We start from the raw sequence: 19,936 nt of genomic DNA, 5'->3' as shown, positions 1-19,936 counted from the left end.
TACATAACAGCAGCTAGATTCATCTTTTTAATGCCATCCTAAAACTCAGAAATGGGCCAGTGGGGCCTCTGGGTTCAGCAGCTGTGGAGGAGGGACTCCCCACACCTCCTAAGGCAGGTCACTGCAAGAAGGCACTCGTGAGGGGGACTTCAAGCCCCTCTTCTATTTCTTCATATAAAATTGGGGGAGGGGGAGGGGGAGGGGTGAGAGTCTGAGAGCTGGGGACTATCACTCCCAGCCTACCGGTAAAGGAAAAGGGTAGGAGCAAGTCGGGTGCTGGGAGTAACGAACTAATAATTCAAGGGCTGCCCTCTCACACACACACACACCCCATCTTCCCTCCTTCTCTAGTGGAGTCTGCAGCTGGGGCCTGGGGAGAAGACAGCCCAGGTTCAGGCTCCCACTTCTCCCTTCTAGCTGGTACGAAGTTGATAATCTGCAGGGAAACAATGAGCAGGGACCATCTCAGAATTGGGGGAAGGAGACAGGACAGCACCCCCACCCACAACCCATCCCCTTCCGCAGTGCTCATGATCAACCCCACAAGTATGTAACAGGGCTAAGGATGGGCTCAAACATGGCGACTGTAAACACAGCAACATGCCTGTCTCCAGGCAATAGATGGGGCTGCTGTGTGTTCAGTTGCTTATCCAAACCCCACCACCACTACCCTGGAACTGGCAACTGTCCCCATTTTAAAGACAGGCAAACCGAGGCTCGGGAGGGCACACTGACAAAGATAGGATAGACCTGGGGGCCACGCCTGTCGGTTTTGGAGCCCTCTGAGACAAGATGTTTCAAAGCCCCAAGGCCATCCCCATTCATGTCCTTGTCCCTGTCATCTCAGGGAGCCGGGCCGCCTTACCGCCACTCTGGGTGATATAGCGGACCCAGGGCAGGGCCTGGTAACCACTCTTCTCAATGATCTTCATGTATCGGACCTGGAAAGGGATGAAAGGAGGTGGCCCAGGATAGGGGGAAAGAGCAGGCTGGGGCCAGCGGAACATAACACAACTTCCGGGAATAAGAAAGCACAGCCTGGGAGGAATGAAGTAACGAGGCTCAGGGCAAAGATGTGACCAGGACAGGGTATGTGTGTGGGGGAGATCAGGTGGTCCAGGACAGAGGGAAAGATGGCACATTCTAAGAGAAGTGACACAATACAGTTTAGGCACAGGGCAAAGTTAGGGGGGAGGGGAAGGGGACCCAGGCTGAGAGCAGAAGAGGCAGCACCGTGGGACTTCCCTGATGGCTCAGTGGTTAAGGGTCTGCCTGCCAACGCAGGAGACACGGGCTCAGTCCCTGGTCTGGGAAGATCCCACATGCCCTGCAGCAACTAAACCCGTGCACCACAGCTACTGAGCCTGTGCTCTAGAGCCCAGGAGCCACAATTAGTGAGGCCACATGCTGCAGCTACTGGGCCTGTGCGCCCTGGAGCCCGTGCTCCACAAGAGAAGCCACCAGTGAGAAGCCCACACACCACAAGCAGAGAAAAGTCTGTGCAGCAGTGAAGACCCAGCCCAGCCAAAAATAAATAAATGAAATCATTTTTGAAAAAAAGCATCTGCCTGCCAATGCAGGGGACATGGGTTTGTGGGATGTGGGACATACGGGATCTTCCTCGGTCCAGGAAGATCCCACATGCCAAGGAACAACTAAGCCTGTGCTCTGCAACTACTGAAACCCTCGGGCTCTAGAACCCATGCTCTGCAACAAGAGAAGCCACCGCAATTAAAAAAATAGCCCCTACTCACTGCAACTAGAGAAAGCTCACTCACAACAACGAAGACCCAGCACACCCAAAAGTTGAAATTAAAATGTTTGTTTAAAGAAAAAGCAACACTGTTCCAGAAAAAAAAAAAAAGAATGATTGTAAAGGAGGAGATGAGCCAAGCCAGGGAACGGAGGCGGTCCAAGCCAAGAAATGAGAGAAAGGGGGACCCATCAAGGTCAAGGAGAGGAACCACCCTGCCCCCTTCCCTCACCTGGATCCCAGAGACAGTGAAATAGGGGATCTCAAACTTCACCCCAATAGGGGGCCGGCCCTCTACTTCCTCCTTCTCCACGCTGGGGAGGCCAAAGTGGGCGCGCATCAGGTACTCCTTGCCCCCCTGAGGGAACATGGGGGTATCAGACACATTGAGGGCCCCTATACCCCAGACCACTCCTCATGGCAGCCCCCTGGGGGCAGGCTTTGCTCTCAGCCCATCTGACAGACCAGAAAGTAAAGTTTCCTGGCCAAAACTCACAGACGAAGCTTCTGACAGCAAAGCCTAGTTGGGGGCCTTCTGGTGATCATCTCCCATTTTCCAGGGGCCGATGAACATCCCCCAACCAAGATCCCAAAGAGACCAAATCCTCCAGCAGCCCAAGGACGTGGGTAGCATGATCCTGTCTATTTCACAGATGGACACGCTCAGGCTTCATGAAGGGAAGTAGGGTCCCCAAGGCTGGGAAGCTCAGAGAAACAAGGGTGAGGAATCTGAACCCAGGGCTGGTTTCCTCAAGACCTAGGACAAGGAGAGCTTAACCATGCTGAGAGCTTAACCATCATCAGTTTTATCATCTACAAAGGACAGCCACGTGCATGCATATGTGGCTCTGATTTATCCTCTACTTCGCCCTCACTCATCAAGGGCTGGTCCTCCAGTTCCCCGGCCCATCCCCGAGGCTCACCGGGAAAGACTTGATGCTCCAAATAACGGTGTTCTTCTCTGGCACATACTTGGCGCTGCCCACACTGGTCTTGAAGCGAGGGGAGTCGGCATCGCTGGGTACGGGCACCGATATCTCTACGCCGTTAGCTACAGACTGCTTTTTAAACTGCCCCTTGGCCTGTCGGTGGAGAGAATGTGGGGTGTGAAGAGTGCATTCACGCAAATGGAGACCAAGCCCTTTCCACGCACCATTTCATCAAGAGCCCAGAAGTGGGGACCACGATCCTGTCCATTTTCCAGATGAGGGAACAGTGGCACAGAGAACTTAAGGCATTTCTCTGGAGACACACAGCCAACAAGGGGCAGAGTCACACCCACAAGAGACTCCAGTGGTTCTGCTTTTGGCACCTTCCGTTTGGAAAGTATCATATACCTTTTCCTGCTTCAAAATGTAATCCCTCATTTGAACAGCTCCTAGGGCTGGCTCACCTCAGCCCATTTCACAGACAAGATAATAAAGGCTCCTGGTCAAGACTCACACACTCACACCTGCAAAGCCAGGATGGGACCCTCAGTCTATCAGAATTTTCTTTCTTTTTTTTTTGGCAGCACTGCAACATGCAGAATCTCAGTTCCTCAGTCTGGGATCGAACCCATGTCCCCAGTAGTGGAAACTCAAGAGTCCTATCCAATAGACCACCAGGGAATTTCCGAGTTTTCATTTGAAAGCTGGCATCTACGGAGCCCCTACCATGTGCAGGGCCCTGTGCCAAGTACTTAACCCTCTCACTAATTTTCTAAAGTAGGAGCCATTCCAAAGGTCCGTTTTACAGATGAAGAAACTGAGGCCCAGAGAGAAAGAGCACTTTGCCTGAGTTGTGTAGCTGGTAGCCGGCACAGCACAGAGATTTGACTTGAGCCTCACATGCTCTCCTTACAGACAATAAGTTATTACATTAGAGCTAGATCCAGATCCATTTTGACATGCGCAAGCTTTTAACACAAGGACTCTAAGTGTCCCTGTGCAGTAGCTAGCACCGTGATAGCTGCTCTTAATCATCTGGTGCCGGGGGGTGGGGATATATGAGGCAGGATTGGTGCACAGGACCTGGAGGCAAACAGGGCAGGGGATGTTCTTTTTTAAAGGCACCAACTTTTTAGTATTTATTTTTATTTGGCTGTGCTGGGGCTTAGTTGCAGCATGTGGGATCTAGCTCTCTGACCAGGGATCAAGTCCCGGGCCTTCTACACTTGAATTTCAGAGTCTTAATCACTGGGCCACCACAGAAGTCCCAGGAAGGCACCAGCTTTAGTGGCCCCTTCTCTTCTTCCTGCCTATAGAGACAGGGACTTTGGGGGCACCAACACCATGCCCCCTCCCCCCCGCAGTGACTGTCTACATCATGTACCAGTTCCTCTGAGACTCTAAGACTGGGGAACAAAGTTAAATCTGAGAACACAGACTCTTGAGGCAGGCAGACCCAAGTTCAACGTGACCCCTCCCTTCCTAGATGAATGACATCTGAGTTCTTCTGGGCCTCTTTCCCCATCTGTAAAGGGCGCTAAGGACTTCCCTGGCGGTCCAGTGGTTAAAACTCTGCACTCCCAACGCACAGGGCACAAGTTAAATCCCTGGTCAGGGAACTAAAATCCCGCATGCAGTATGGCATGCCCTCCCCCGCCCCTGCAACTTTCTTAATTAAAAAAGAGACTGGGGAAAAAAATTTTTTAAGGGCCAGGAGGGACTAATTTTATGTTCTGGAGAAGCTCTTGTTTGGGGGACTGGGGACATGCACAGGGCTATCCATGGCAATGTGAACCAGAGAAGCCAAGAACTGAAAACAACCCAAGCAAGATACAGGAGAGAAAATTCTCCTGGTGGAATATTCTACAGTCACTGAAATGGATGCCCTACACTTCAGGTCCTGGGATTCCTCTTAAGAGTTGACATTACATGAAGAAAGCAAATTATACAAAAAAGTCATGCAGCAAGAGTTCACAGATATAAAGGTCAGAGACTGGCAGAATGAAGTATTTGCGGTTTACAGATGAGGGTGGCAAAATTACAAACAAAAGCAAAGAAATGACTTACATGAAATTCAAAATTGTGATCACCTGTGGGCAAGGGTAGGGGGAGCCATGATCGGCCAAGGGGCAGGTGGGGGTTCAGAGGTGCTGGTTGAGTCAGGGACATTCAATTAAGCTGTGTGGTATGATATGATATGATATGATGATACGGTATGACAATGATAACATCGAGCTTTAACACACTCCATGGTTTATATACATATATGAATATAAATGCAAATTCATAAATTTCAATGTAAATGTAAATTTATAAAGTAGTATGAATGTATATTTTTAAAGTAAATTAATTAAGTAAAAAGGTCATGTGTCACACGGTGGTGGTTCAGTATTAAGGGAAAAAACAGAGCAAAGAAGGGAGGTGGAGAAATCAGGGAAGGCTCCTCTGAGGAGGTGACACTGAAGCAAAGAACTGAAGGAGGTGAGGGAAAGAGCCAGGGGGATATCTGGGTGGCTGGGGGCAGAGTGATCCAGGGAGAGGGGATACTCAGGGACCATGCCTGGCATGTTTGAGACTCAGCCAGGAGACCTGTGTGGCTGGAAGGAAGTGATGATTGGGGAGGGAGGTGGGAGATATGGTTAGACTGCTGAGGGCGTAGGAGGGGCAATCTGAGCACTGTAATTATTACCCTGGGGGCCCACCTTGACCATGATCTCCACGCGGCTGTGTGAGAATTTCTCAATGACAGATTCAATCCAGATGAGTGGCTTGACCTGCAGACAGAGGAAGAGGGAGTTCTCCAAGGCTCTGGGGTCAACCCTCACCTCCAGCCAAGGGCTCGACCCTGCCTTACCTGGGTGCTAAGGCGGTAGGACATGAGCTCAAAGTCACCGTCGGGCGGGATGAAGGAGATGGTGCGGTCATTGTCAAAGCGAGAAAGCCGCACGCACTGGTGGAATTTCACATCCTCCAGTTCCACAGACTTGTTCTTGCTCCCTGAAACTCAGAGCCGAGTTAGCGGGGTGACACTGGAGCCCAGGGCAGGGTCCTTATCCTTACCTCCCCTTCTACTGCTATGATCACCCCCATATTACAGATGAAGAAACTGAGGCCCAGAGAGGATGAGTAACTCGCCCGGGGTCACCCAGCTGGCCAGGAACAGAGCTGGGATCCCCAGGCAATCAGGCCCTTGCTGTCAGGTTGTTATCCTGTGAGTGTTAGCCGCTCAGTTGTGTCTGAATCTTTGTGATCCCATGGACTGTAGCCCACCAGGCTCCTCTCTCCATGGTATTCTCCAGGTAAGAATACTGGAGTGGGTAGCCATTCCCTTCTCCAGGGGATCTTCCCGACCCAGGGATCGAACCCAGGTCTCCTGCATTGCAGGCAGAGTCTTTATTGTCTGAGTCACCAGGGAAGAAATGTAATGCTATTCTGTCTCCTACTCCCACTAGAACGTCAGCTCCGTGAGGGTAGGGATTATTTTTTCTTTTCTGCCATGTGCTTGAGCCTGGCACTCAATGATGAAGCAGAGTTGTTTGCATTAAGGCACGAGCAGCTGCAGTACTGGTCAAGACCAGTAGAGGGCAAGCGAGTACTATTTCAGAATTGACAGCAGGTCTCTGGGTACCACCCACCCCAGATGAGGTGAGGTCTCAGGCTCCCCATCGCACCCCCTTCCAGAAACTTACGGCCAGTGAGCTCGAAGAGTACACGGTCGTTGAGGCCCAGCCGCAGCTCTGGCATTCCCGACAGAAACACCTTGAGCTTGATACTGCCCACGATCTCGCTCAGCAGGACACTGCCGTTGGCATTGACCTGAGGATGCAAACATTGGTGATGTGGGAGGCGGTTAACAAGCATAGGGCTCCCTCTCCTGGCCCTTGGCTGTAGCGAGGGTGGGGCAGAGGTGTGGAGGCTCACCAGCAGGTTAACTGACTCTATGACATCGATGAAGACCTCATTCTTCTTGTACTTGATGCCCTCCGAGCGCCAGGACACAGCATTGGTGACAGTGGGTGGCACTCGTGACTTGCCCGTCTCCAGCTTGTTGCCCTGCTGCGTGATGTACCTGGCAGGGGGGGCAGGGAGATGAGCAGATAGGCCCAAGGATACTTCCCTGACCCTCCCCAGGTTTCTTCCACCCATGGCCCACCCTGTGGCTGACCCACAGCCCACTCACTCCTGCAGGATTTTGCTGTCTGTGGTCTGTGGGAAGCCAAAGTCCATGAGCTCATCCAGCAATTCATAGACGATGACAAAGTTGTCTCGGATACTCTCCTCCTCTAGCTCCTTAAAGTATTCGGAGAATACCTGGGGGTGTGAGGAGACCAACACCCACAGAGATGTGTCTGGTGTAGCTCTTGGGCTGGGTTCCCACTCATCCAGCCAGCCACCCAATAAGCAACTATTAAGTACCTACTGTATACCAGTGTCAGGACATTAACGGTGAACAAAGCCAAGAAGGTCTTTGCCCTCCTGGAACAGTCTTGAGGGGGAATGGACAGGTAGTGGGACTAATATTATCCAACATGTAGAGTGCAATAATGAGGAAAACAAGTGAAGTAGGAACCCAGAGGCAGGGAGGGCCAAGAAGACTTCCTAGAAGAGGGATTGGAAGGACTCAGAATGTTTTTTTGGTGTGTGAATCATGGGATTGCCGTGTATCTGATGATGTTAATGGACCCACCTCAGAATAAGGTTTGTAATGCATGAAATAAAAGACACACACACACACACACACACACACAACACAAAAGACACAATATGGGAATTCTCTGGCACTCCAGTGGGTAGGACTCCACGCTTCCACTGCTGAGGGCCCAGGTTCAATCCCTGGTTGGGGAACTAAGATCCTACAAGCCAAGCCATGCAGCATGGTCAAAACAAAAACAAACCAAAATAACCCCATAAGATGGCAAAGGAAAACTGTTACACTACACAGAAACACATCTAAGTTCATGGATTCCTTGAATTCCATCCAGGGGCCCTTGGGACTTGGGGGACCCCCAGACGGGAGCCCTTGGGAATTAGTAAGTTTCTCCTTAGCAGAGAATCTGTCATCCATCCAACACTGGAAACCTATCCCTCATCCTGCTCCAGCTTCTGTGGCCCTTTCCTGTTCCCACCTCAGGGCCTTTGTACACGCTATGCTCACTGCTCAGGATATTCTCCTCACACAGGCCCCTTGTGACAGGCCTTACTCCTTGGTGAAGCCACCACTATCCCTTGACCCCTGTGAGTATCAGGGTGAGACTAGCACCTACCCAGTCACTGGTTAAAACAATGTCCCCTTGAATATCCTTCATGCCCTTTAACTCCTGAGCACAGGCCAGGACCGTGCTTGCCTTATACACAGCTGTGTGTCCCTCCTCTGCCTGGCAGAGAGGAGACAAATCAATACAGATCTCTTATTTGTTGAAAAGTATCCCAAAAATCCCTCTGGGAATTCCCCAGCAGTCCAGTGGTTAGGACTCAACCCTTTCACTGCCAAGAGCATGAATTCAATCCCTGGTCGGGGAACTAAGATCCTGTAAGCCAGGAGGTGACCAAAAAAAAAAAAAGTACTTTCTCAGCCACTTCTTCAGGATCAGCCTGCCCTCACACCTTGGGGGTGTACTATCCTTTGTTTACCAAATAAAATTCTGAGCAGTTAAAAAAAAAAGTACTTTCTCAACCATTGAGAATGACATATAGCAAGTGCTCAAAAGATTACTATGGGATCATATGATATGACATTAGTGGTAATGCTAACAATAATATCAAATCTTTATTAAGCACTTACTGTATACTAAGCACTGTTTTCGGTGCTCTAGAGGTATGAATTGGATTGAATTATTTTCTACAACAACTCTGAGGCAGGATTAAACCTGGCTTATATAGTATTTCTTTTCTTTTTTTTTTTTTCGGTTGTACCTTGCAGAAGGTGGGATCCTAGTTTCCTGATCAGGAAATTCAAGCCCCTTGCAGTAGAAGCATGGGGTCTTAACCACTGGACCGTCTGGATTAAACCCAGGTTAGAGGCACAGAGAGAAGTAACTTGTCCAAGGTCACACAGCCAGTAAGCACCGGAGCTGGGTCTGGAATCCAGTATCCTCGGGTTCAGATTTGAGCAGTACACCCTCTCGGAGACTTCCTTGCTTCTTGCCCCATAGGGAGAGTTGATCCCACAACAGCTGATGAGAACAGAGTGATGGGGCTTTGATGGTGGCACCCCCGGGGATTCAGGGAAGCCTTCCTAGGTGGGATGGATCCCGAAAGAGGCGGGCAAGACAGGTGGACAGACAGACGAGCCGGCCAATAGAAGGCCAGAACCTACCTCCACTATCTTGTAGAGGAAGGAATACACGAGGGAGGCGTTGGCATTCTTCAGTGTGGTGGCCACCACTGCAGGCAGCGAGGTTAAGGAAAGGCGGCATTTTGGAGAGTTCCAATGGAGCTTAGACCCGGAAACGCCACCCTGTCTGCTCCCACTCTCCAACCTGAGCCACGCCATGTCGTGCACCTCTCGTCCCAGCCCATCATCTCTGGGCCTGAGATGCCACCACCCAAGGCCGCCAGGGACCCGCCCATGGCTGGATACAGTAGAGGTTGCTGTATTTGATCCACAGGAAGTGGACCCGTCCGTGACTCAGCAGTGGGGTCAGGGCGCCTTCCTCCTCCCGCTGCATGAGCAGAGGCATGAAGTGATCGATCTCGCTCATAGCCACATCACCCTTGTAGTTGCGGCTGATCAGGGGCTGAAGATGAGCAGAGAAGGTCTGGTCATTGCTGGGATCCAGGGACCTTCCCCCCCGGGGGCATCAGAGTGCCAGGTTCTGACCCTACTTGCTGGTTGAGGGGACATGGACAAGGCTCTGCCTCTCGGCATGTCGGTTTCCTCCTCTGGAAAGTGGGCTGGTGACAGTGACAGCCAGAGCGTCTAGAACCCTCACTGACACCTCAGCCGTGCTCTGCTAAAACCTGGATGCTTGCTTACTTATATCGTTGTCACCACAACCCTGTAAGGTAGGCGGTCTCACCATCTCCCTTTTACACATGGAGAAACTGAGGTATGGACCCAGTCCATAGCCAGCAAGGAAGCTGGGAACTGAGCCAACACGCCCTGGCTCCAGAATTCCTGCTCTTGAGCAAGGTTTCATAGGCACCAAATCAGCGAGGTAGGGGCGATGAAAGAAAAGAGAGAGAGAGGAAAAAAGAAAAAAAAGACATTATATCCATTTATCACTCATAGCTCATATAGCTCTGCCTGGCAGGCAGTAAGTGGTTAATCTTAATAATATTTACCTGAGAGGTTTGTTTAGTCCAGTGTTTAGAAGGAAGCAGGTACTCAGCAGGTGCTCACACATCTTAGCCCTAACTATGTTTATTATCAGGAATATTATTCTCATCACCACTGTTACTATTGCTGGGTTTCCCAGGTGGCATTACTGGTAAAGAACCCACCTGGCAGTGCAGGAGACCAAAGAGATGCAGGTTCGATCGCAGGGCCCTGAAGATCTCCTGGAGGAGGTCAGGGCAACCCACCCAGACAGAACACGATGAATGGGAGGGGGCGCCAGGAAGAGACAAGGCAGCCCCACAGGGGAAGTACGGTCTTCTGCCCCGGCTTTCTTCCCCAAATATCAGTACAGTGGATGATGACGGTGATAGAAATAATAATTTCAATTGCTTGAACGCCTAATGTTTGCAGCAGGGTCACTGTACTAAGTGGTATACACTGCATACGGCTGTATTAATTCTTCTTGGGTGGGGACCTCTGTTATTCCCATTTGTACAGACAGGGAGACTGAGGCTCAGAGAGGCGAAGCCCCTTCCCTCAGACACGCCGCTAGTAAAAGCGGAGGTGGGGTTCGACGCGGGAGTCCCAGGAATTGGGGGAGGGGTGTTCCCACGCCCCCAGAGCTTTCCGGGGCCTCGCTGCCTGCAAGGAGGGGCCGCCCCCTGGGTCCGGGAGGGAGCAAGCTTCACCTGCCGGCCTCCCACTCCCTGCACCCAGCCTCACCTTGCCCTTGACGTCGAGGATGAAGACAGCCGAGGCGGACATGGTGGCGGCCGGCGGACCTGGGGGGTGGGGAGGGAGCGCCGGGAGGCGACGGTGGTGGCGCCGCTTCCTTCTTCCTGCGGAAGCACCCGCGCGCAGGTGAGGACCCAGGTGAGCGCGTCTTAAAGGGGAGGGCCACCAGGTGAGCGGTGCCGTCGGCCGACGGGAAGACGCTGCGGGGGCGGGGCAGGGCGGAGCTTAAGATGTGACAACTGCCCCGCCTCACTTTTCCTTCGCGCCCTGGAGTGAGGATGGGAGGAGACCCCAGACCAACCGATTCTCCCTCCAAGGAACCGAATATCTATCCATCCATCCATTCATCCATCCAACCACCCAACCACTCATCCATCCACCCATCCACTCATCTGGTTTCTCCTGACTTTGCCACACTCACATCCACCCCAATAGAGCAGGGGCTTAGTCCTTTTCATGTCTGTGTCCCCAGGGCCCAGTGCTGGGTGCTCAATGTGTGTGTAATTTATTAATACATGCCATAAATATTTGCTAATTAATTTATTCTTTCGTTCAGTGACAAGAACTATGAGTTACACTCTCAGCAGGAAAAACGTAGCTGCCTTTTTTTTTTTTGGGTGGGCCAAGTGGGATCTTAGTTCCCTGACCAGGAATCGAACCCATTCCCCCTGCAGTGAAAGCACAGAGGTTTAACCACTGGACCGCCAGGGAATTCCCCAAGTAGTTTTTATTGTTATTCCTTATGTTATTCTTTCAAAACTTTTTTTTAACTTTTAAATTTTTATACAGTGTCTAAAGGTCACACTCCCTGGTGGCTGAGACAGTAAGGAATCTGCCTGCAGTGTGAGAGACCTGGGTTCAATCCCTGGGTCGGGAAGATCCCCTGGAGAAGGGAGTGACAACCCACTCCAGTATCTTGCCTGGAGGATCCCATGGACAGGGGAACCTGGTGGGCTACAGTCCATAGGGTTGCAAAGAGTTATACAGGACTGAGCAACTAACACTTTCACTCCATTTACAGTTATTACAAAATATTGGCTATATTTCCTGTGTTGTACAATACATCCTTGTGACTTATCTTACGCCTAATGGTTTGTGGCTCCCCTTTCACTCTATATTGCCCCTCCCCTCCCCACTGGTAACCACTAATTCGTTCTCTATACCTGTGAGTCTGCTTCTTTTTTTGTTATATTCATTAGTTTGTTGTATTTTTCAGATTCTACATATAAGTGATATTATACAGTATTTGTCTTTCTCTGTCTGACTCCTTTCACTTAGCATAATGCCTTCCAACTCCATACATGTTGCTGCAAATGGCAAAATTTCATTCTTTTTTACTGCTAAGTAGTATTCCACTGTGTATATATCACACCTTCCGTATTCATTCATCTGTTGATGGACACTCTAATGTTATTCTTTAAAAAAAATTTTTATTCATTTATTTTGGCTGCATCGCAAAGCATGTGGGATCTTAGTTCCTTAGTTCCCTAATCAAAGATTGAACTCTCAGCCCCTGCATTGGAAGCGCAGGGTCATAACCACTGGACTGCCAGGGAAGTCCCTAATGTTTTTCTTTCTAAAAATTTTTATTTTATTGAAATAGAGTTGATTACAATGTTGTGTTAATTTCTGCTTACAGCAAAGTGATTCAGTTTTATATGTTATATATATATATATATATATATTCAGACTATATTCTTTTTTGTATACTTTCCATTATGGTTTATCATAGGATATTGAATATAGCTCTCTGTGCTACACAGTAAGAACTTGTTGTTTATCCATTCTAAATATAATAGTTTGCTTCTAATCCCAAACTCCCACTGTTTCCTCTCCCTCCCTTCCTTCCCCTTGGCAACCACAACACCATTCTCTTTGTGAGCCTGTTTCTGTTTCGTGTTTATTTATGTCGTATTTTAGCTTCCACGTATAAGTGATATCTTATGCCATTTGTCTTTCACTATCTGACTAACTTCATTTAATATGATAATCTCTAGGTCAATCCATGTTGCCACAAATGGCATTATTTCACACTTTTTATGGGTGAGTAGTATTCCATTGTGCATATGGACCACATCTTTTCTATCCCCTATTGTTACTCTTATTCATTCCAAAATATTTATAAGCTCCTACTATGTGACATAAAGATACTGATAGCGTGCTGCAGTCCATAGGGTCACAAAGAGTCAGACTTGACTAAGTGACTGAACAACAATGGCAAAATGTTGAAAAGATAAATGGTTATCATTAGTGTGACTATAATTGTTATATTATTCACTCAACCAACATTTATTGAACGTTTACTATGTGCTTGACTGGATACATGGAAGCTGCTTTTATTATGGTGGTAATGGTTCACGCAGTGAGTGAATATTTATTGACTGGAGAATTCCATGGGCTGCAAAGAGTCAGACACAACTGAGCGACTTTCACTTCACCTGCAGTACTAGGTGATGCAGACAAAGCCACTCCACTGCTCTCTATTTAGGAAAAGCAAGAGATAAACACCCTGAAGAAAATACAAAACAAAACAGGTGATCCCTGGGACTTCCCTGGTGGTTCACTGGTTAAGACTTTGTGCTTTATTGCCAAAGCCCTAGGTTCGATCCCTGGTCAGGGAACTAGGATCCCACACGCTGCATGATGCAGCCAAAAAAAAAAAAGTAATTCCTGATGAGAATGGGTACCCTGAAAGCAAGGAGTTGGCATGTGTTTGTGTGTGTTGGAGAATGAATGGGGGACTGTGCGGCGGGGAGATCAGAGAATGCGCTGACATTTGAGAAAGGTCTGAGGGGCTGAGGGTAAATGCTGACATGAAAAGTTCACATTACTGGCAGCAACTATTTGCCGAGCCCTTAAGTGTGTTAAGGGTTTCATGGGCTTCCCATCCCTGGATTTCCAGGAAGATCTTAAGAGCAGGGGCAACTCAAGAGAAAGTCCCATGGAAGAGCCTGGCACAAAGCTGGTGCTAATATTGTTTCTGGTGGTGGTGGTGCTGAGTGTGCTTGCTGAGGGCATGAGCTCTGGAGCCGGCCACTTGGGATCTTGTGCTGGGTACGCAAGCAGCCAGCTGGCCAGCCTCGGGCACCTGGCTTCCCCTTCCTGGATCTCGGTTTGTACATCTGTGAAATGTGGTTAAAGCTGTGCTTTCCTATAACCCACAAGAATCTACTGGATAACACAGTGAACTTTATTCAATATTTTGTAGTAATCGACAAGGGGAAAGAATCTGAAATTATATATACATATATATATATAATGACTGAATCACTGTGCTGTACACCTGAAACTAACATGATATTGTAAATCAACTATACTTCAATTAAAACACACACAAATAAAACAAGTAAAAAATAGAAAAAAATAGGGAGGGATAAATCAGGAACTTGGGATTAACATACACACACTGCTGCTGCTGCTAAGTCGCCTCAGTCGTATTCGACTCTGTGTGACCCCATAGAGGGCAGCCCACTAGGCTCCTCTGTCCCTGGGATTCTCCGGGCAAGAATACTGGAGTGGGTTGTCATTTCCTTCTCCAATGCATGAAAGTGAAAAGTGAAAGTGAAGTCGTTCAGTCGTGTCCGACTCTTATCGACCTCATGGACTGCAGCCTACCAGGCTCCTCCATCCATGGGATTTTCCAGGCAAGAGTACTGGAGTGGGGTGCCATTGCCTTCTCCGAACATACACACACTACTATATATAAAATAGAAAACCAACAAGGACCTAGTGATTAACACAGGGAACTTTACTCAATATTCTGTGATAACCTACATGAGAAATAAATCTGAAAAAAATTGAATATATGTATATGAATAACTGAGTCACTTTGTTGTATACCTGAAACTAACACAATACTGTAAATCAACTATACACCAAAAATTTTTTTTAAAGTCTTGAAAAGAAGAGGACAAAAAGAAAAAATAAAACACAATAAAAAAACCACAATAAAAGAAAAAAATGCTCTTTTCTAATAAGATTAGAGTGCAGCTCGACTGAGTGATGACACGCAATGTGATGCTTGGAACTGTGCCTAGGATACAGCCAACACTCAATCATGTTATTACTATCTATCATTTGCTGTTATTACCTTTTACTGTATGGCAGGTAAGGATACAGGGGCTGGGTTTGAGTCCTGACTCTGCCATTGGCTGTAAGGCACTGGGCCAGCAATGGCACCTCTTGTTTCTCAGTCTCCCCTTCTTTGAAATGGGTATAAAAGCCATAGTACTGCTTCCTCAGGCTGCACAGCACTGACTTACAGGGCATAACTCAATGCCTGGCACACCACCTATGCTACCCCCACTCATCAGCTATTGTGGACCCTGGGTTCCACCCCAAGATTGTTGGTAAGGAAGGTGAGGCTGGGGGTGAGGAGGAGAGGGAAAATAAATCTCAGGCTGGTTGGAGTGATCTTGCTCTACAGAGAGTCCCTTGGACAGCAAGATCAAACCAGTCAATCCTAAAGGAAATCAGCCTGAATATTTTTTGGAAGGACTGATCCTGAAGCTGAAGCTCCAATACTTTGCCCACCTGATGTGAAGAGCTGACTCATTAGACAAACCCTGATGCTGGGCGAGATTGAGGGCAGGAGGAGAAGAGGGTGACAGAGGATGAGATGGTTGGATGGCATCACCGACTCAATGGACATGAGACTGAGCAAACTCCGGGAGATAGTGAAGGACAGGGAAGCCTGGTGTGCTTCAGTCCATGGGGTGGCAAAGAGTAGCACGCGGCTGAGCAGCTGAACAACCACCGAGGGAGGGAGAATCCTGGAAGGCCACAAGGGGGCGACATTCAGCTCTCCCAGGCCTAGTGCTTGGTCCGCCAAACCCAGCCCGGTCTTTATCAGCCCCTGAGGGTGAGATGTGCGTCCCCTCAGGGTACTTGAGGAAGGGAGGAGGACAGCAGCTGTCAGAGCCATCCACTGCTTCTGGCGTCATTTGCTGAGCACATGTCCACTCACAGAGAAAGAAGCAGAGGCACAGAGAGTTGAAGCCACTTGCCCAAGGCCACACAAGAGATGGGCCAGAATTTGAACCTGAGTTGTGGAGTTTGAGAGCTGAGTCCCAGTCCTCATCCAATGGCTCTGTTATGTGTAACACATACAAGCATTACTGTTACTAACAATAGCTAACCCCTGTGTGGTGCTCACTTTACCCAGGGGCTGGTTTCCTCTATGACTCAGTTGGTAAAGAATCTGCCTGAAATGCAGGAGGCATGGGAGTACACGTTCATCCCTGGGTGGGGAAGATTCCCCTGGAGGAGGAAACGGCAACCCACTCCAGTATTCATGCCTGGGCAATCCCATGGACAGAGGAGCTTTGTGGGCTACAGCCCATGGGGTCGCAAAGAGTCAGACACGTCTGAGAGGCTAAGCACACGTTCATGCACACCCAGGGGCTACCCTGAAAGTCTTCCAAGTGGGAGGTAATGTTTTGAGTTCAGGAACCTGATGTTGCCATTTGACAGATAAGAGAACTGAGGCTCAGGAAGAGTGAATGACTTGTACAAAAATCACCCCCAGCCAGCAGAGACAGAGCTGGAAATTCTAGCCCTTGCAAAGCCCCACCCAAGGTTTTATGTCACCTCTGCCCAAAAGAAAGCTGTCCTTTCTGTACCTGACAGGGACAGAGAAAAGGGACAAAGTGCATGCATGCTTTGTCACTTAGCCTTTCCGACCCAAGGGTTGAACCTGCATCTCTTACGTCTCCTACTTTGGCAGGCAGGTTCTCTACCACTAGCACCAACTGGGAAGCCAAAGGGACAACGTAGATGATTAAACAGTTAATTCCACTGGGGGATTATAAATAGAAAAATATGGGAGACCCCTGTAAATTAATGATTACTCAAAAAATCAGGTTTGCTTAACCACAAAGTCGGGTGGGCTTGCTTAGCGACAAAACTGGCTTACGCAACAGAGGGACGAGACATGTCTTCAAACAATAAAACAATGGTGCCATGAGCCCCATATCCTGTGCAGTGAGCTCAGTGAGTTAGTGATCCCTAGGACATGCTCTCTGCACAAACAAACGATAATTTGTGGACCTCGCTTGACCCTGTCTTTGTGTGTATGCTCGGTCGTCAGTTGTGTCCAACTCTTTGGGACCCATGAGAGCTGAGTCCCAGTCCTCATCCAATGGCTCTGTCTCAGGATCCTCTGTCCATGGGATTCTCCAGTCAACAATACTGGGATGGGTAGCCATTTCCTCCTCCAGGGGATCTTCCTGATGCAGGAATTGCACCTCTTACATCTCCTGCACTGGCAGGAGGATTCTTTACCACTGAGCCACCTGGGAAGCCAGATTTGACCGTGTAGGGACAAAAAAAACTCCCCTGCTCAACCTGAAGGAGGAACTGATGATAGAAGCATGACATTTACTCAAGAAAGACAAAGAAATTCTTCTCCATGTCCCCACTTTTCCTTTGATTATAAAAACTGTAGCCCATTAAGTTCTCAGGGCATGGCATCCCCTCACCTACTTGCTTGTAAACCTCACAGGTATCCTACTCTAATAAATCTATCTATCTATCACTTTGCCACTCGCTGAATTCTTTCTGTGCTGAGACATAAAAGACCATGGTACCAGAGCTCTTCGGAGCCCCCCCGCCCCAAACGACACCAGTCGGTTTCACTCCTACCAGCCCTTTGCTCCAGTGTTCTTGCCAGGAAAATCCCATGGACAGAGGAGCCTGGGGAGATATGGTCCATGGGGTCACAACTGAAGCAGCTGAGCACACAGCCCCTTGCTCAGAAGGTGACCTTGGTAGACTGAGGACTTGTCAGGCCCTCGCCCCAGCCCAGGCATCATTGAACCTTGCAAGGGCCCTTCTCTTAGGGCCCTCAGATGTTTTCAGGCAGTAAACAGAACCCAGAAGCCTGGGCCCAGCGCCCTGGAATCTGAAACTCAAGGTCTGTTTGGCTGAAAAATTCATGAGCCCAAAAGCCTCAGTGGAGTCAGAGAACAGAGCAGCTCTGTTTGCCGAACCACCCTGCAGCAGCTGCAACCTCCGCTGTCCCCAGAGCCTGGGGCCCTGCCCCAGTTCCTTCTAAAAGCCTATGGGGATCCTGCCTCTTTGTTGTTCAGTCACTAAATTGTGTCTGACTCTTTGTGACTCTGTGGATAACAGCACGCCAGGCTCCTCTGTCCTCCACTATCTCCTGGAGTTTGCTCAGTCTCATGTCCCTTGAGTCTGTGATGCCATCCATCCATCTCATCCTCTGTCACCCCCTTGTCCTCCTGCCCTCAATCTTTCCCAGCATCAAGATCTTTCCAATGATCGGCTCTTCATATCAAGTGGCCAAAGTATTGGAGCTTCAGCTTCAGAATCAGTGCTTCCAATGAATATTCAGGGTTGATTTCCTTTAGGATTGACTGTTTTAATCTCCTTGCCGTCCAAGGGACTGTTAAGAGTCTTCTCCAGCACCGCAGTTTAAAAGCATCAGTTCTTCGGTGCTCAACTTTCTTTATGGTCCAACTCTTACATCCATAAATGACTACTGGAAGAACCATAGCTTTAACTATGCGGATCTTTGTCAGCATAGTGATGGCTCTCATTTTTAGGTCTGTCATAGCATTATCCAGTCACCCCCTTAATTCCTTATACACAGCACTAAAGGGATCTCCCTGATACTCACAGCTTCTTTGGCCCTCCCTCACCCTCGCATCAGCCATGGCTCCCCATTGCCCTCAAGCTGTCCTGTGTGGCAAGGTTTGACCCCTGTTGACCTCTCCCACGAAGCATGCTTGAACTCACAGACTCAGACACACTGACGTCCTTAATTTCATTTCCCCTCTTTCTTTGTCTTCCTCTAGCCCATGACAGCTTAATGCATGATGCCCATCCATCTTGCTTCCTCCACTTAGTTCTCACTCAGCTCTTAGGTCTTCTCTTCAGAAGCCCTTCCTGACCTTCTTCCCCAACCCCATCTAGGTCAGGTTCCTCCCTTGCACTTTTCCAAGTCTCCCGTGACTCTTCCAGCATAGCTGTGTCACACCATATTCTTAAAAATCTGTTTAAAAACTTTTCTTGTGGGGCTGCCCTGGTGGCTCGGTGGTAAAGAATCCACCTGCCAATGCAGGAGACGTGGGTTCCATCCCTGATTCAGGAAGACCCCACATGCAAAGAGCAACTAAGCCAGCGTGCCAGGGCTATTGAGCCTCTGCTCCAGAGTCCGGAGCTATAAGAACCCACCACAATGAGAAGCCCCATGTGCGAAATAAGAGCAAACCCGGCTCACCACAAGCCCACACAGCCAAAATAAATAAGTAAATAAATGAAATTATTAAAAAAAAAACTTCTATGGTGGTTTTATATATATATATATATATATACACACATATACATATATACATTGTATATCACGTAAAATCTCATACCTTCTGATTCCACCTACAGGCTGTTGCAAGAAGAGTCAAATTCCTTGAGACAGAAAGTAGAATGGTGAGTGCCAGGGGCGGCTGAAGCCGGTGGGGAGTTATTGCTTACTGGGTCGGGTGGGGGAGGGTAGAGTTTCCATTTCAAAAAAGAAAAAAGAGAGTTCCGGAAATGGATGGCGGTGATGTTGTTGCAACATGTGAATATACTTAATCCCACTGGACTGGACACTTCAAATGATAGATCAGGAAAAAATCCCTTTTGCCTCCTCCCTCCCATCCCGATCCTTCTGATAACCTCTATCTTGTTGAAATCTTTTTCTGTTATTACCTGCATGTGTATCTGTTTGAGGTATCTCTTTCTCTTCCACATACCATACTAAACACAACTTGGTATTTATACTCTCTGATAGGACCTAAAACCCTCCCCAACCACTCTGCAGGGTTACAGCTGATGGGTGTGGAGTGTGTGGACTGAAATTCTTGCTCAGCTCAGGGCTCACTAACTTTGTGTCTATGGGTAAGTTACTTACCCTCTCTGCGTCATTTTCTGCAACTGGAAAATGGTTGCAAGGAGCAACGAAACACTTCATAAACGGATTAACCTCTCTCTGTCACCTTCCCCTGTCACTTTTCCACCAGGCTCCCCTGATGGCTCAGATGGTAAGGCCTCTGCCTGCAATGCAAGAGACCCGGGTTTGACCCCTGGTTGGGAGGATCCCGTGCAGAAGGCAATGGCAACCCACTCCAGTACTCATGCCTGTAAAATCCCATGGACAGAGGAGCCTGGTAGGTTACAGTCCATGGGATCGCAAAGAGTCAGACCTGACTGAGCGACTTCACATGGTCACTTTCCTCAACT

General features: G+C 48.8%; 1 protein-coding gene across 3 annotated transcripts; it reads right to left on the bottom strand.

The window, feature by feature from the left end:
* Nucleotides 1-14: 14 nt before the first annotated feature.
* Nucleotides 15-19,196, bottom strand: AP1M2 (adaptor related protein complex 1 subunit mu 2). Of its 3 annotated transcripts, XM_027547745.1 has the most exons (13): nucleotides 19,078-19,196; nucleotides 10,685-10,896; nucleotides 9,263-9,419; nucleotides 8,999-9,066; nucleotides 6,863-6,993; nucleotides 6,604-6,751; nucleotides 6,372-6,498; nucleotides 5,537-5,679; nucleotides 5,385-5,456; nucleotides 2,677-2,835; nucleotides 1,986-2,111; nucleotides 866-941; nucleotides 15-436 (listed from the first exon to the last, which is right to left on the bottom strand). In XM_027547745.1, exons 2-13 carry the CDS (start codon nucleotides 10,724-10,726, stop codon nucleotides 414-416), a joined length of 1,272 nt encoding a protein of 423 aa, XP_027403546.1. In that variant the 5' UTR covers nucleotides 10,727-10,896; nucleotides 19,078-19,196; the 3' UTR covers nucleotides 15-413. The 3 variants fall into 3 exon arrangements, with proteins under 3 accessions (XP_027403546.1, XP_027403545.1, XP_027403544.1); XM_027547744.1 differs by lacking the exon at nucleotides 19,078-19,196 and having other exon boundaries at nucleotides 5,537-5,685; nucleotides 10,685-10,855; XM_027547743.1 differs by lacking the exon at nucleotides 19,078-19,196 and having other exon boundaries at nucleotides 6,372-6,751; nucleotides 10,685-10,861.
* Nucleotides 19,197-19,936: the final 740 nt, after the last annotated feature.

This window comes from Bos indicus x Bos taurus, chromosome 7 (genome assembly GCF_003369695.1).
Source record: "Bos indicus x Bos taurus breed Angus x Brahman F1 hybrid chromosome 7, Bos_hybrid_MaternalHap_v2.0, whole genome shotgun sequence".
NCBI lineage: Eukaryota > Metazoa > Chordata > Mammalia > Artiodactyla > Bovidae > Bos > Bos indicus x Bos taurus.
The sequence above is the reverse complement of the archived record's forward strand: the minus strand, read 5'-3'. Positions and strand labels throughout refer to the sequence as shown.